This window comes from Schistocerca americana, chromosome 2 (assembly GCF_021461395.2).
Source record: "Schistocerca americana isolate TAMUIC-IGC-003095 chromosome 2, iqSchAmer2.1, whole genome shotgun sequence".
Classification (NCBI taxonomy): Eukaryota; Metazoa; Arthropoda; class Insecta; order Orthoptera; family Acrididae; genus Schistocerca; species Schistocerca americana.
In genome coordinates this window covers 177,703,316-177,720,435 of record NC_060120.1, presented here as the reverse complement: position 1 = coordinate 177,720,435, position 17,120 = coordinate 177,703,316, and the positions used below count along the sequence as shown (strand labels likewise).

Genomic DNA, 17,120 nt, shown 5'->3' with positions numbered 1-17,120 from the left:
CTATGTGCCTGTGGTTCTGTCAGTGTGATCATGTGACGTATCTGACCCCAGGAATGTGTTAATAAAGTTTCCTCTTCCTGCGACAATGAATTCACGGTGTTCTTATTTCAATTTCCAGGAGTGTAGTAAGTGGGTAATTAAGTGTCATGTAATATTGTGTGTAATGTAATATCTTGGAAAGACACATTTTATTAACCTGACACGTTCCACATAATTACGAAGTGCCGTATTCATGATCTATGGAACAAGTACTAATCTAATCTAATCTCTAATCTGCACAGTTTCTGAAAAGTAGTGGTAAGTTCAAGAAACGATGACAGAGATGGATAGCAATCATGCACAGTTTTCTGCAACGTAGACCACAAGGCTCAGCAACAATGAGATCTGATAACTGTCCCGGCTATGGGAGACGCGAACAATTCATCGTTGTCCTCACAAAACCAATCGCCGGTTATGGGAGCTTTGCGAACAGGAGCCTTGTCGCCTTGGAACACAGTACCACTGTTGGGGAACAAATAATCCACCGTGGATTGGATCACATCAGTCAAAATGGTCACATACAGTTTCCAGAAAGAGATCTTTCACTCTGCAGCGGAGTGTGCACTGATATGAAACTTCCTGGCAGATTAAAACTGTGTGTCGGACGAGACTCGATCTCGAGACTATTGCTGTCGCGGGCAAGTGCTCTACCAACTGACTTACCCAAGCACATCTACATCTAAGTGATTACTCTGCTATTCACAATAAAGTGCCTGGTAGAGGGTTCAATGAACCACCTTCATGCTGTCTCTCTACCGCTCCACTCTCGAACGGCACGCGGGAAAACGAGCACTTAAATTTTTCCGTGCGAGCCCTGATTTCTCTTATTTAACGTGATGATCATTTCTCCCTATGTATTTGGGTGCCAACAGAATGTTTTCGTGATCGGAGGAGAAAGCTGGTGATTGAAATTTCATGAGAAGATCCCGTCGCAACGAAAAACGCCTTTGTTTTAATGATTGCCACTCCAATTCACGTATCATGTCTGTGACACTATCTCCCCCTATTTCGCGATAATACAAAACGAGCTGCCCTTCTTTGTACTTTTTCGATGTCATCCGTCAGTCCCACCTGATGCAGTTCCCACACCGCATAACAGTACTCCAGAATAGAGCGGACAAGCGTAGTGTAAGCAGTCTTTTTGGTTGCACCTTTTAAGTGTTCTGCCAATGAATCGCAGTCTTTGGTTTGCTCTACCCACAATATTATCCATGTGATCGTTCCAATTTAGGTTATTTGTAATTGTAACGACTCACGACCCGTCCTCACAGCTTTACTTCCGCCAGTACCTCCTCTCCTACCTTCCAATAGTGCTTGGCGATGATATGACAGCCCAAATCATCGCCGAACCCCCGCCATGTTTCACTCTTGCCACGTAAACTCGGCCAGGAATTGGAAAAAAAGTGCAACAAGATTCGTCCGACCAAATGGCTTTCTTTCAACACTTCTTAGCCCTGGTTTTATGTCTTCGGCAACACGTTCACCTGTTACGGGCATTTGCATCACTAATGAGTGGTTTTGGAATTCCAGGCTGTCTGTAGTTCCCTGCTTATGGAGCCCCTTCGCATAGTTTTGGCGCTGACAGAGTTCGCGAGTGCGACATTCAGTTCTGCAGCGACTTTTGCAACTGTCGTCGTCTTATTTTTCGTCAAGATCCTCTTGATTGACCATTTGTCACAGTCCCTCAGAACACATTTTCGTCCGCTCCGACTTAGCGCGTGAGGCTTTCCGCATTCCCTATATGAGGTGCAAGTCTTCGATAAATTGGCTCTTGAAGAATCATACGTTTTGGCACCGTGGTTGCGTGAGAACCCACCAACAATTTGTCCACGTTGGAATTCACTGGTCTCCAGCATAATGCTCTCACAATTACACAGAACGCTGTTCTGACCAGCACTGGCATTTTTAACGTATTGAGAACATTACACAGGTACCGTTCGTCGTGAAGTGCAACAGCGCAACTTGCAACCTTGGTTAGCATCTATATTTATGTTCAAGTTCTCCCATTGTTTCCATATTTCTATGCAACTAAACAGATACGATTTGTACGCAGGTGAAAAGACGGAAGTACCTTAGAGCTGGTAAGTTAGGACGCAGGGTTTTGAAGTGTAAGCTACTGGACTTTTAGAACAACAATTTACTAACAAACGAAGTTACAAACAATTTGTCACTGAGCAAATCTTATTTTGAAAACTGTCCCGAAAGTGACTTACGGGGACTCCCTCACTGCAGCAACTACTTTTTTTTAAAAAATCAACATATACTGAATAATAAATGAACTTATGAGTTCTAGCCCGCTGGCCCTTGTGGGCGAGCGGTTCTAGGCGCTGCAGTCCGGAACCGCGCTGCTGCCACGGTCGCAGGTTCGAATCCTGCCTCTGGCATGGATGTGTGTGATGTCCTTAGGTTAGTTATGTTTAAGTAGTTCTAAGTAATAGGGGACTGACGACCTGACATGTTAAGTCCCATAGTGCTCAGAGCCATTTGAACCATTTGAAAACAGTGGCGAGTTCCAATTTATGTACTGCACCCTCAACTGGCCAGATCTGAAATCGATTGAACACATCTGGGATGTGATTCAACGTGGCGTCACAAATCATTGCTCCCCTCCTCGAAATTTACGTGAATTAGGTGACTTGTGTATGCATATATGGACCCAGCTCCCTCGTACCAAGGTCTCATTGCTTCCATGCCACGATGCGTCGCCACTGTTATCCGTGCCAAAGGTTGACATACCGGCTATTATGCAGGTGGTCATAATGTTCTGGCTGAATAGTGTACGTCTACAACTATACTCTCCAAACCACTGTGAAGTGCATGGCAGAGGGTACGTCTCATTGTAACAGTTATTGGGGCTTTTCCCGACCCATTCAGTATGGAACGAGGGAAGAATGATTGTTAAAATGCTTGCTGTAATTAATCTACTCATCACGATCCTTACTGACAGGGAGTTTTAGTATATTTCCAGTCATCATTTAAAGCCGGCTCATGAAACTTTCTAAGTGGGCTTTCATGGGATGGTTACGTCTATTTTCAAGCGTCTGACAGTTCAGTTTATTCAGCATCTCTGTGACTCTCCCCTGTATCAAACAAAGCTGTGACCATTCGTGCTGCCTTCTCTGTATACGTTCATTATCCCCTACCAGTCCTGTTCGGTACAGATCCCACACACTTTAGCAATTTCTAAGATACATCGCACGAGTGATTTATAAGCACTCTCCTTTCTAGAGTGACTGCATTTACCCAGTATTCTACTAATAAACCGAAGTCTACCACCTGCTTTACCCACGACTGAACATATGAACTCATTCCATTTAGCATCACTACAAAGTATTAGACCTAGATATTTGTATGAGTTCACCGATTTCAAGTGTGACTCACTGATATTTTTAGTCACTAAGTTTTTTCGCTTTGTGAAGTCGTTTCGTTGCCATTTCCTCCAATAATTTTAGAATTTTCAAAGGAATGTTACCTATCTCTAATGCCTTTTACGATCGACAGTCTTCCAAAGTTTTGTTAAACTCAGGCTTTAATATTGGATCTCCTATGTCTCCCATATCCTACCATGTCACCAGACAAGTAGAGGCTTTCAATGTACTCTTCACACTTATCTGCTCTCTCCCCTGCGTGTAACTGTGGAATTTCCCCTGCACCATGAATGTTGACGCCTTTGCTTTTAATTTCACCGAATAATGTTTTGACTTTTATACATGCTGAATCAGTGCTTCACGGCGATCATTTCTTTTTCAATTTTTTTACACTCTTCATGCAACAATTTCGCCTCGAAATATCTTCCTATTTCTTCATTTCTAAGTGACGTATATCGCTGTCTTTCTGTTAGTACTTTGTTTTCACTTCCATCTTTCGTCGAACAGTTTAAGTTTTTCTTTCGTTAACCCAGGTTTCTTTGCCGTTACCTTTCTTAAATTTTTGTCTGTCCAGCTTCTGTGCAACGGCAGTACACATTGATAAGCCAGTACATTATGACCTCTGTCAAAAAAAAAAAAAAAATGGTTCAAATGGCTCTGAGCACTATGGGACTTAACATCTGTGGTCATCAGTCCCCTAGAACTTAGAACTACTTAAACCTAACTAACCTAAGGACATCACACATATCCATGCCCGAGGCATGACCTCTGTCAACCGCGAGACTGTATACCCCCCGGTGCCAGAAACAACTGGGTTCCCCTGATTCCGTTCACTCTAGCAACGATATGGAGTGTAAATGATGAGATCTATTAACATCAGCAACTTTGATAAAGGGCAGATTGTTTTAGCCCGACGCGCAGGAACGAGCATATCGGAAGCTGGTCCACTACTTATGTGCTACTGTTGTGAGCATTAAGGGAACGTGATGAACTATGGTGAAACCATAAGTAGGTATTGGAGGTTTCAGACGTCCACGCAACATCACATCAGTCGCATCAGTCGGAGGCTGTAAAGCTGAATAGGCGGCCATCTGTGCTAGGACTGACAACAGCTAGATGCAAACTTTTCACTGCACACTGTTGAACAGGTGGCTCGGTAGCTGAAGACCCTATGTGTTCCCAAACTGACCCAACTGTATCATAAATTACGACTGCAATCGACATGGGGTCTTCGAGACAGGGCCGTTATCAATGGAAACGTGTCCCCTGATCTAATAAATAAAGTCTCTCACAACATTTGTGGCCAAACACTCCGTCATCGAGACAAACGACAGCTCTAACATACACTGCGGCACTGACTCATGGTGGAGGGGACAGCGTTATGCTGTTGGGGATTTTCATGGTGCTTCTGTGGTGGTAATACAACGCACCTTGATAGCTGCCAACTACGTGAACATTATTGTGGATCACCTGTTTCTCTTCATGCTTGATATCTTCCTCATCAGTGATGGCATCTTCCAACAGAACAACTATCCGTGTCACAAGGTCAGAATCATGCTGTAGTGGTTTGAGTATCATGATAGTGAACTCATGTTGATATCATGGTCACCAAATACTTCTTATCAGAATGTGACGGAACACATCTGGAGCGCTATCAGGAGCCATCTCAGTACCCACTACTCACTGGTCGGTAATTTGCGTGATTCGCTTAACATGTCTGTAGACATTTGGTGCCTCATACCTGCGGACTTGTGAAATCCATGTCACACGCAACAGCTGCTGTATTTCGTTCTGAAGGTGAAACCGCACGCCATTAAGCATGCGATGGTAATGTTTTCGCCCGTCAGTGTGTATCGCGCATGCCCTGTCATATTTCTATCCTTTTATTTCAGATCGTGTGATATTTTTACAAGAAACTCCATTACGACTAAATGTTCTGGATACAAAATCCGTTACACATATTGAAATCAATTCTCCTGTGCCCTTGCCGGCTGCTGTGGCGAAGCGGTTCTAGGCGCTTTAGTCCGGAACCGCGCTGCTGCTACAGTCGCAGGTTCGAATCCTGCCTCGGGCGTGTATGTGTGTGATGTCCTTAGGTTAGTTAGGTTTAAGTAGTTCTAACTCTAGGGGACTGATGGCCTCAGGTGCTAAGTTCCATAGTGCTTAGAGCCATTTTGAACCTGTGCCCTTTTAAGTAGACATCAGGCACAAATATGATATTGCCTGGTGTGTTTACTTTTAATTTTTACCTCACTTTTTATTATGGTGATGAACTTATATTATACATCCGATGTTCATGAAAAGCTGGGTAAGATTAAATAGCTGTAACATGTAAACTAACTACGAAGAAGGGGTAGTGATCAGAAAATGGTTCAAATGGCTCTGAGCACTATGGGACTTAATATCGGAGGCCATCATTCCCCTAGAATTTAGAACTACTTAAACCTAACTAACCTAAGGACATCACACACATCCACGCCCGAGGCAGGATTCGTACCTGCGACCGTAGCGGTCGCGCGGTTCCAGACGGAAGCGCCTAGAACCGCTCGGCCACAAAGTCCGGCGGTAGTGATCAACAGTTGATCTACAAGTGTGTGAGAAAAGTAATGAGACTGACAACACAGCGAGCGATCTGGCAACGCTGTGTTGTTCTACTTGTGTAGACCGATGTGTTCGTCCGTTCCAGGTGCTCAGTCAGAGTTTCAGCTCCATACAGCCATCAAGTGATTTTTGAGACCGCCATCAGTGAAGTTGAGTTTTTGCACGAAAATGGAACAGTGGAATTTAGAGCAACGTTGTGCCATCAAGTTTTATGTTAAACCTGATGAATCCGTGAGTGTGACGTTTGAAAAACTGAACATTCCTATGGGGAACATTCCTTATCATGAGCCCAAGCTTTTCCGTAACACAAATCAGTTTTGGAAGGCCGAGAACACATTGAAGATGAACCTCACTCAGGGAGACCTCCAACTTCCAAAACCAATAAAAATGCCAAACGTGTGAGTGCTCTCGTGAAATGAGACAGACTTTTAGCAGTAACACTTTGACCGTACGTCAGACTGTGATAGAAGCTTTGCACATGCGAAAAGTTTGTGTCGAAATGGTGCCAGAAAGTGTCATAACTGAACAGAAGGACAATCGAAGAAAAGTGTACGTTGATCTTCTTGAGAGGATTGCCAACGACCACGAATGGTTCAGTCGTGTGATCACAGATGGTACGATCCTGAGACAAAGCGGCAAAATGAGAAGCGGCACACTGAGACATTTCCTCGAGCGACAAAAGCTCGAATGGGCTGATTAAAGATGAAAACAATGCTGATTTGCTTTTTTGACAGTAAAGGTATAGTGCGCAAAGAATCTATTGCTAAAGAACAAACTGTCAACCAAGTGCTTTACAAAGGCGTCTTCTAAAGTTTCAGGATAGTGGCGAATCGAGTGAGACGAGACACTGAAGAGAAGTGAATACTGCATCATGACAACGCCCTATGTCACACAGCCACTTCCACCACCCAACGTTTGACCTCAAAAGGAATTTCTGTCGTCCACAACCCCCCTCCCTTCCTGTTCACCTGATCTCAGGCCTTCTCACATTTTCCCAAAATTGTAAAATTTCTTAAAAGCAACCTCATTTTGGGACTTAGGAGAACATTTAAAAGAACGTGACTGAAATGTTAAATGAGTTGAAGCCTTTCAGCGCTTCTACCAAGATTGGGAACAACGACTCCGCCGGTGTATAGTTGCCAGAGAGCACTACTTTGAAGGGGACAATATTATTGTTCGAGGAAAAAAAAACTTTGGTAGATAAAAAATCAGCCTCATTACTTATCTCACACACCTCGTACGTTTCACATTCATTCACTTCTGATTTTATTATCTTTCAGGAGAGTACTCCGTGCTGTACCTGTTCGCAAGATACAAGTTTGGTTGGAGTGAAGTGGACTACAGCCTGTACGCCGCCTTCAAGATGATCCTTATCTGTGGAGGTAAGAGGAAGTTGTGGCTACAACTTGTTTCCGCTCACCTCTGACAGCTTTCTGAAAGTGGTTGTATGCACTTGTAACCTCCCCCCTCACTTATCTACCTTAATGACAGTGAAAAATTAAACCGCGTGTACCTAATGGAAATTTGGGAAAAGCAATCGTCACCGAAGTTAATCTATCGGTAAAGAGGGAGGAAAGGGTTACATCTAAATGAAAGGAAAAATGCAAATGAAACTGGTGGAAATTAATTTTGAAAAGGGGTAAAGTTAATGAAGAAAGTAAATGTGCGGCCGTTACGTTAACAATTAACTAGCGGTAATTAGATATTTGGGATTTGGGGGAAATCACGGTCGCCAGTCCTAAGGACAATTACTATAGTAACTGAAAAAGAAAGGTTATTACACATATAATTAACACTAGAAGCGTGGCAACTGAAGGTTGACACGTGTAGTGTGAAAACTGAAAGTTTGTCAGAAGTAATAAATTTCGCTACCCTCTGACTTAATTTAGCAAAAGAATTAATAAAACCGGAAAATCGAAAGTTAATTTAGTGACTGAAGTTAATAGTGAGCTTTCTTTCTGAAGCACATCGAAATCCAGTAAAATACGGTTAGTCTTGGACTACCTCAACAATCATTTCAAAAGCAACTTGACTCTACGCAATTTAGAAACAAGAGATTTTACTTTGAACTTGAATTAAATGATTCTGAACTATTAACAATAGTAAAATTTAGTACGTACCAAGCTGAGCTGCAGTCACAGGTAAGCTAAAATATGCTAACAAAACTCGCACTCTAAATTTGTGCTCGTGTAACCTAAATATTGTAGCCAGCTACTGAACTTTGAAATTAAAGCAGTGAAATCTAATTATATTATTTTAATGCTGGCGTTTGAATTTCAACGACACTCGGGTTCATTTCGGAAAAGGAAGGAACCCTGCTTGGCAATGCAATTGGGACAATGAGCAACAAAGGTTCATGCTAAGTTGCTGTAATTTTGCGAGGCAAATGGAACAATTTGAAAAGCTGAGGTCTGCCATACAGTTCTGAAACTTTACGTGCTTTTAGTCTTCCTTGTTGGTTGATTGAAGGTTTGAAGCCGTCGATCGAGGAGGTGGCGACAGTCACTCATTGTCGGCCGTCGCTGTTGCAGAAGCTGGATGTTGGCGCGCCTTCTTCTCGACACGGTCACCAGGCGAAACGGGCTCTTGATGTGCGCCAGCTAATGCTTCCCGTCCGCGACACCATGTCAGAAACTATCATCGCGAGTCGAGCGCAATTACATGCTGCCAAACCCCGAAAGCGCGGCAACTCGCGGGAGCGTCACACAACACACCTGCTTCACTCGCTACTCCCGCCAGACTCTCTCTGCCCGCGCTCCACGCGGCAGAGTTAACACTACCAAAGATCCTACACCCTTTGATTCTTCACACGACCCATCGATGTAATCGTTCGATAGCAGTTTTCCCTAGGCAAGACCCAGCGTAAAAATACAAATAATATTTACGAAACAAACCAATTATACATCGACATGAGTGCATAAATATATATATACAAACAGTAAAACAATTACAATATATAAAGAGACAGAAATGTCATATCTTGAAGTAACAAAACAAGGAAAAAAAATAATAGTACAATAGATGGAAATAGGAGGATATGCATTTCCGGCGTTACACGTGCCCCACATTGTCTGAGGATGTTCGTGTAACGTAAACAGACTCAGAAAATGTCCCAAAAAAGAAACAGCGGAAATGCATATGCTCAAAACATCAACAAAATTTAGCATTCGTCTAATTAATCATAAATCAATTTTTAGACCATAATAACTGAGTGGAGACACTCCTAATCTTATTCCACTCTGTCATCTTGCACAAAATAAAACAGGTTGACAACATATTAAAATTCATAGAAGATATAGAAAATGGTTTAGCTATTCCAAAATCGTCAAAATCCGTAACACTATCATGAAATGGAATACTATTTACAAAATTAATCAGAGTACATGGTCATAAAAACAGGTAGATCAAAACACGCAAATTAATTATTAATTACATAGAATACACATTTTATATAACCTTTTCGTAATTAATACGCTTGCCATGAGAGTCCACTTAATGCTAAACAAGAAAATAATATTCAGTAGATCGAAAAAAAACATAAGTATTGACAGCAGAATTCTTTCACATCATCTGTCCGGGAAGAAAAACAATTCCGCCTTCCGTACCCGCAAGTACAAAGAATGCCGACAGCGGCACATGAGCCGACAGCGGCTCCGCCTCGCCAGTATTGTTGCGCCCGCCTGTGCGGCACGCTTGATCTCAGTCGCCTGTGTAACGGCATTTCCAGAACGTCCGTTTCACTGAATTCTTTCGGAAAAACTCACTCCCGAGTAATCTCAAGGAGTCCATTAACACTATCACAGTGGATAACTCAACACTGTCCATCATCACACATGTACAAGCCTGAAACTTAAAACAGCGTCTAAGTACATCGGCAATGACTAGTAAAACACATATTCATGGAATCTTACAGCTAGTTACAAAATCATATTTACATTGCTTAATCTACTGTGACTCAGCTGAAAACTTAAACTAGCAGCTTGGATTTTTAAATTGACGAATATTCAGTAACTCTTAAATCATTTAATCAACATAAATTACTTATTAATTACAACTTCTTTAATGACCTCTAGGTCAGGCAAAAGCATCGCCACATGGCACATCCTTAAATCTTACACTCTATATCTACATACTGTACAAATTACCCTATCTGTGGTACTAATCAATCCTTGGTTGGTACAATTTCAGGTCTACAATGTTTCGTATACCTAATCGTTTTCCAGAGCTTGGATACTCTAAGCAATAAGCATTTGTGTGAGGTATACCAATGACTTTATATGGTCCATTATAAACAAACTTAAATTTAGAGATTTCATTGTCTATCTCGCTCGATTTCTCATGAGCTTTTACAAGTACTAAGTCTCCGATTGCAAACTTAGCAAAACGCGCTTTAGCGTCATGACGACGTATGCGAGCATCAGCTTTTAGCTTCATTACTTCTCGCAAACGATCTTTTTTCACACCAATACTAATGTCAATCCGTGGAGGGAATTTGATTACCTCTTCCACTAAACTTTTACTTCTGTCATCCAACAGGATTTCCTCTGGAGAAAATCCCGTAGATTCATGTCTCAAGGTGTTCATAATTCTCTCAAATACTGCTACATATTTGCCCCATGCCCTATGGTTGTGATGGCAATAGGTACGGCACAGTCGGCCTAGCTCGCGCATATACCTCTCAGCGGGATTCCCAGCCGGACAATAAGCTGAAATATGGATCACCTCGACCCCATTACTTTCCATGCCTTCATTCCACAACTTAGAAGTAAATTGTGCCCCATTGTCTGATAGAATCGCTTTGGGCTTGCCAATATGAACAAAATAATCGTTCACAAGCTTGCTATAGACCGCTTTGGCTGTAGCTTTCCTAATCGGGTATAGTTTGATGAACTTGGAAAAAGCTTCTAGCACTACTAAAATGTAGGCAAAGTTTCCTGATGACTTGGGCAAAGGTCCGTACAAGTCCACGCACAGTAACTCAAAGGTGTCGTTAGGCCTTATATTTTGCATAGAACCACGACTCGTACAGTTGGTAACCTTCACCTTCTGACATAAATCGCAAGTTTTCACTCTATCAGTAACTCGTTTTAACATGTTGTTAAAATGCACTACTTCACTCAGCTTTTCCGTACATTTCTTTGGTCCACAGTGACCATACGCCAAATGGTAGCAGTCTATTATTTCCGTTACGTATTTGGTGGGCCAGCATACCCGCCAAATATTACTATCTTCACCCTTACGTATGTACAAGATATGATCGTATATCTTGTAATACTTCCTTAATTTCTCTCCTTCTGGACTCTTTTCATCATATCGGGTTTTCACCATATTTAAACAACCATCCTCGTTCTGATGACGACGTAGATTCTTACAGATGTTCATTATTAATTTACGTCCCTCAACTTCTTTAAAATAGTACAATTTGACCACTCCATCTGCCTCATCTTTCAATAGACCTTGATTAGACTCGGGCAACCGCGACAGCGCATCCGCTACGCAATTGTCGGTCCCTTTTACGTAACAGATGTCATAGTTAAATTGCTGTAAATACAACGACCACCTAGTCAGTCTTTCGTGAAGTAGTTTACAATCCTTCAGATAAGTGTGCGCCTTATGGTCCGTATGAATAATCACCTTACGGTCCCATAGGTAACCCTTGAACTTCTTGAATCCACACACGATAGCGAGACACTCTTTCTCAGAAACCGTGTAGTTTCGCTCACTTTTTGATAAAGTTCGACTCGCGAACGCTATCGTCCGGTGTTCCTTATCCTCTCCTTTACCAACTTCTTGGAACAGTTCTACCCCCACCCCGTAATTCGACGAATCCGTTCCCAGATGGAAGGGTAGCGATAAATCAGGATGAAATAGTATGTTAGATCTTAACAAATCGTCTTTTAATCTCTCGAAAGCGGTCTGACACCCGTCAGTCCACACAAACGGAACATTTTTGCGTAAGAGGTTATTCAAATTTTCATCATTAAACACTTGCCCTTTTACAAATTTACGGTAAAATCCTGTGAGCCCCAGAAAACTTTTTAACTGTTTCCTAGACTTGGGTGGAGGACAATTCCTTATTGCCTCTAGTTTCTCTGGGTCTTTCGTAATACCAGCAGTGGTAATTACATGCCCTAAAAATTTCAGTTCCTGCTTCACAAATTCGCATTTCTTTAGCTTTAGAGTCATTCCGCCACGGCGCAATGCTCTAAAAACTTCATCTAACAGGTCACAATGGTCATGCCAAGTGGCATTGGCCAACAATAGGTCGTCAACATATACAGTTAATCTTGAACTCAAAGCCGGTCCTAGCACTTTATCTAGGGCCCTGATGAATACGGACACAGATATATTAAGTCCAAACGGCAGTACTCTATACTGATAACACCTGCCCGCAAACAAGAAGGCGGTGTATGGCCTAGATTCTTCTTCGAGTTCTATTTGCCAGTAACTAGCCGTCAGATCGAGGCTAGTCATGAACTTAACGTCATGAAAACGTTGCAAAATCTCCTCCATACTCTCTGGTCTGTCTGTTTCGCGTTGAACGACCCTATTCAACGTGCGTGCGTCAATCACAATACGCACACTACCATCCCGTTTTGCTACAATGACCAAACCGTTATTGTATGGACTCGTACTTCTTTCAATCACTCCCCATTCGATCATCTTATCTATCTCCCATTGCACTGCTTCCTTTTTGGACAGCGGTATAGCATACGGTCTCACGAAGAATGGTTCGTGCGGAATTACGTGCAACTTGCATTTATATCCTTCCATAAGTCCCGGTTTGTCTGAAAACACACTCTTATTCCTCATTATTACTTCACACAGGCCTCGTCTTTGTTCGTGTGTTACGTTTGACACACCGTCTACAATACTTTCCAATTCACTTTCTACACTATTGTCAATGCCGAGATTCCTCACATTACAGTAGTTCAAATTCATACCTACGTCAATACCATTCGGCCAGTTAACAATGTGTATAGGCTGGTATTGCCTATGCACACCGTCTCCTGCCTCGTCAAAACTAACTACTATTGTTTTATCTTGGGACGTACATGTCAACGTTTTGCTTTCGCAGTTAATCACTGCACGGTACTTTAATAGCCAATCTAACTCGATAATTACTTCCGTAGTTAAGTCTGGCACGACGATAAACTCTTGTTCAAATCGTGCCCCACATATCTCGAAGTTGACAAAAATCTGTTTTGTGACCGGTTTACTGGCCTTCCCAGTAGCACCGATAATTTTCACTCCTGTTACTGGCATAACTACGATGCCAGGTCTGTCTTCCAGTAACTCAAATATTTTCCCAGATACAGCACTCAATTCTGCACCGGTGTCAATCAACACGTTTAGTTGTAGGTCGTGCATATTAACAGACACTACTATCTGTCTACACTTGTCCTCGACTGTTTCTTTATTTTCCCACAGTAAATCCTCGTCTATATCCAGGTCATTCCAGAAAAAACCATCCGGCTTTGATCCTAAATCCGGCTTATCTGACGGCCTTTTCAGCCTCTGTTCACATACAGTTTTAATTTCAACACGTTTGTCCTGAGGCTTAGTCTGTAGCTTCGCCTCCAATACCGAAACCTTTTTCTGTAACTCGTCAACTAGTGAGTGTTGCATTGCTATCAATTCACTAATTGTCACCTTCGTTGATTCCTCTTTGGTCAGATTGATCTCATCTGCCAATCTACCTGGAAGAATGTGCCCAGTAGCACCTGAAATTACTTCCTCTGGATCTGCGCAACCCACACTGCTACCGTCTGACCGTATAACGTCAGCTCTAACCTCATACACGCTGTAATCTACGTGCTTTTCTACCAATCGTTTCCGGCTATCACTAAAATTTTCGTAATCTTTCTCCTTAATACTCTCGCAATGTTTAAACTGGATGTTCGCGTCGGATGGGTCGGCTACTTCTACCACTACAACTTTCGGTAAAGTCTGCCGGTTAGGGCCAGAACTTTCCGTTACTACTTCAACATTCAACTCCTGCGGGACGAAACACGACGCATCTTGCTCGTGCTCCCCGTTAACATCAACTATTTCTAGTAAAGTCTGCCGGTTAGGGCCAGAACTTTCCATCACTTCACAATCACTATCTTCCTGCGGGACGAGACGCGGCAAATCCTGCCCGCGCTCCCCATAAACACTTCTCCCGTACAGGCCCCTATAATCTCTTAGTTCGTCGTATAAGCGACCGAACTGCCTTAACCAGACCTCATCCCTCTCTGCATCCCCTCGCTCGATGACGGACGTTTTATCCGACATCTGATCTTCTTTCAACACTTGCGAATCATTCTTAAACTCAATCTCCAGTTCCACTGTGGGTGTTACAGCTGCCGCTTTATAATCGATTTCCGGAACACTGCTTAAATTGTTCTCACTGACAGTGAATGTATTTTCTACTGCCGTGTCTACAGCTGATCTACTACTTGTGGGCGCACTCCTTTCTCCTAATACTGACACACTCTCCCGCCGTTGATTATTCCATACGGCATTTCCATAACGACGACACCTCGGTTTTCTACTGTCATTGGGCCGCCAAAATTTCTCCACGCCCGGTCGGCCCCTCACCGGCGCGGCTAATGGTTTCCCTGTCTCGTCCCAGCAGATACGCTCCCCGGATGCTGCTGAGGCGGCTGATCACACCCTCTGGCGTTACTACTATCCTGTGAAGCCCGCATCACGTTAGTGTGATACTGGTTTCCGTCATTCCTGTTATTATTTGCATTGTACCGATTGTTATTACGGTCCGAACCATTATTGTTATTGCTGCCATGGTTGCAGTATGCATTATTCCCATGGTTATCGTTGTTGTGGTTGCTGTGGTACCCGTTGTTGTTACCACGGCCTCTACCACTGTCGCGATTATTGCGCCAATTGTCCTCGTCCTCCACTCTTTCCAGGAAATCATTTATTGTCCTGTAATTGCTTCCTACGTAGCGTTTTGTATCATCTGGAAGCTTTTTGTAGAGTTCCCAGACTATTTCGGATTCCGTGCGGCGATCACGCAAATATTCCAACTTGCGGATCCAGCCCTCACAAAACTCCTTCATCGAACCGCGCGAATTGGCATCGAAAGGCCTCGATACGACAAATTCGCGCCAGACACTTTGCTGTTTTTGCTCTGACCAGTATTCAGCCAGAAACAAATTTTTAAATTCGTCAAAAGTCAGGTTCGTAATGTTGAGGTTTAAGCCCCAACGCTTGGCATCACCAGCCAACACATCAATAACCGCATTAATTTTTCTCTCATTAGTCCATGATCTGGGTAAAACTCTTTCACAATTTTTAATGAAATCCGTCGCATGTATACCGCCTTTTTTCAAGGGGTCGAACCGCTCCTCTTTCGTCAACAATTCCGAACTATGTGCACAGATTGGCACATAGCTCTGTTTTTCGTCAAGTTTCTTTTCTAATTCCGACAATCTCGTAATTACTTGGCAAGTGGTTGTCGCAAGCGTTTCTACTTCCCTTTTTTTCTCTTCGCAGGTATTAGCCTGCTTCGTCACTTTGGTATCTACTTCGGATACTAAAGCCTTTAAAGTTTCCACCTTCTTTTGATCCTCTTTTTTCACTAATTGAATTTGTTCCGTCACCTTATTCTCGATGATCGGAGCAACTGCTTCTCCTACACTTTTTTCGATTCTGCTAATTTCGAAATTAAAACGCGTATTTATGCTCGCAATTTCCGCCTGCACGCCTATCATTTCCTGTTTAAGATTACCGATTTCGGTATTAATCACAACAATATCTTCTTTGATTTTATCAACTTTTGCGTTAACAACTCCAACAATGTTGTTAACAACATTAATAGCTTTGTTCTGATTGTCTAGCTTCCTGTCAATTTTTTCAGACTGAGCTTCTTGCTTGGCAGCCTGAGCTTTAATTTCTGCCGATTGAGTTTCTATCTTTCTAGACTGAGCCTTGATTTCGTTAATCAAAACATTCAATAAATCAGCTAAATTCCCGGAAACTACCGGTTTTACTTCCGTAGCGGCTTCCTCTTTAATTGTCCCTGCGTATTCGTCATCAAGGGGTTCAGATTTGATTTTCTCTTCCGATTCCGAAACATTTTCTAAAGTTTGGAATTCCATTTCTGCTCTTTGTTGCGTTTCGGCGGTCGCGTCTTTCACGCTAGCCGCCTGCCCCTGAGCAATGGGTACCGCGGTGCGCGTTTCCCACTGTTCGACCGATTGTTCCGTATCCAAGTCTACCAAATTTTGGTAATTGTTGCCTTCACTCATTTTAATAATTTTCAATATAAATAACAAATCTCAAATCTAATTAGGATTCCTCCCACTACTTAATCTCGCTGACGTAACTATCTGTTCGTAACCAATACTTTGTTACGACATTTGCACCAAACAAAATTCGTGTCCAGAACAACCTCAAATCCGAAGATTGCAGGTTCGAGTCCTGTCACGGTCGCCACGTGTAACCTCCCCCCTCACTTATCGACCTTAATGACAGTGAAAAATTAAACCGCGTGTACCTAATGGAAATTTGGGAAAAGCAATCGTCACCGAAGTTAATCTATCGGTAAAGAGGGAGGAAAGGGTTACATCTAAATGAAAGGAAAAATGCAAATGAAACTGGTGGAAATTAATTTTGAAAAGGGGTAAAGTTAATGAAGAAAGTAAATGTGCGGCCGTTACGTTAACAATTAACTAGCGGTAATTAGATATTTGGGATTTGGGGGAAATCACGGTCGCCAGTCCTAAGGACAATTACTATAGTAACTGAAAAAGAAAGGTTATTACACATATAATTAACACTAGAAGCGTGGCAACTGAAGGTTGACACGTGTAGTGTGAAAACTGAAAGTTTGTCAGAAGTAATAAATTTCGCTACCCTCTGACTTAATTTAGCAAAAGAATTAATAAAACCGGAAAATCGAAAGTTAATTTAGTGACTGAAGTTAATAGTGAGCTTTCTTTCTGAAGCACATCGAAATCCAGTAAAATACGGTTAGTCTTGGACTACCTCAACAATCATTTCAAAAGCAACTTGACTCTACGCAATTTAGAAACAAGAGATTTTACTTTGAACTTGAATTAAATGATTCTGAACTATTAACAATAGTAAAATTTAGTACGTACC

At 42.4% G+C, this 17,120-nt stretch overlaps 1 protein-coding gene across 1 annotated transcript in view; it reads left to right on the top strand.

Moving 5' to 3' along the window:
• LOC124596237 overlaps positions 1-17,120 on the top strand; it is a 214,157-nt gene that overhangs the window by 139,045 nt on the left and 57,992 nt on the right. The window contains exon 5 of the mRNA XM_047135301.1: positions 7,289-7,390. Within this exon, the coding sequence (XP_046991257.1) occupies positions 7,289-7,390 (102 nt within the window). The remainder of the gene's footprint in view (positions 1-7,288; positions 7,391-17,120) is intronic.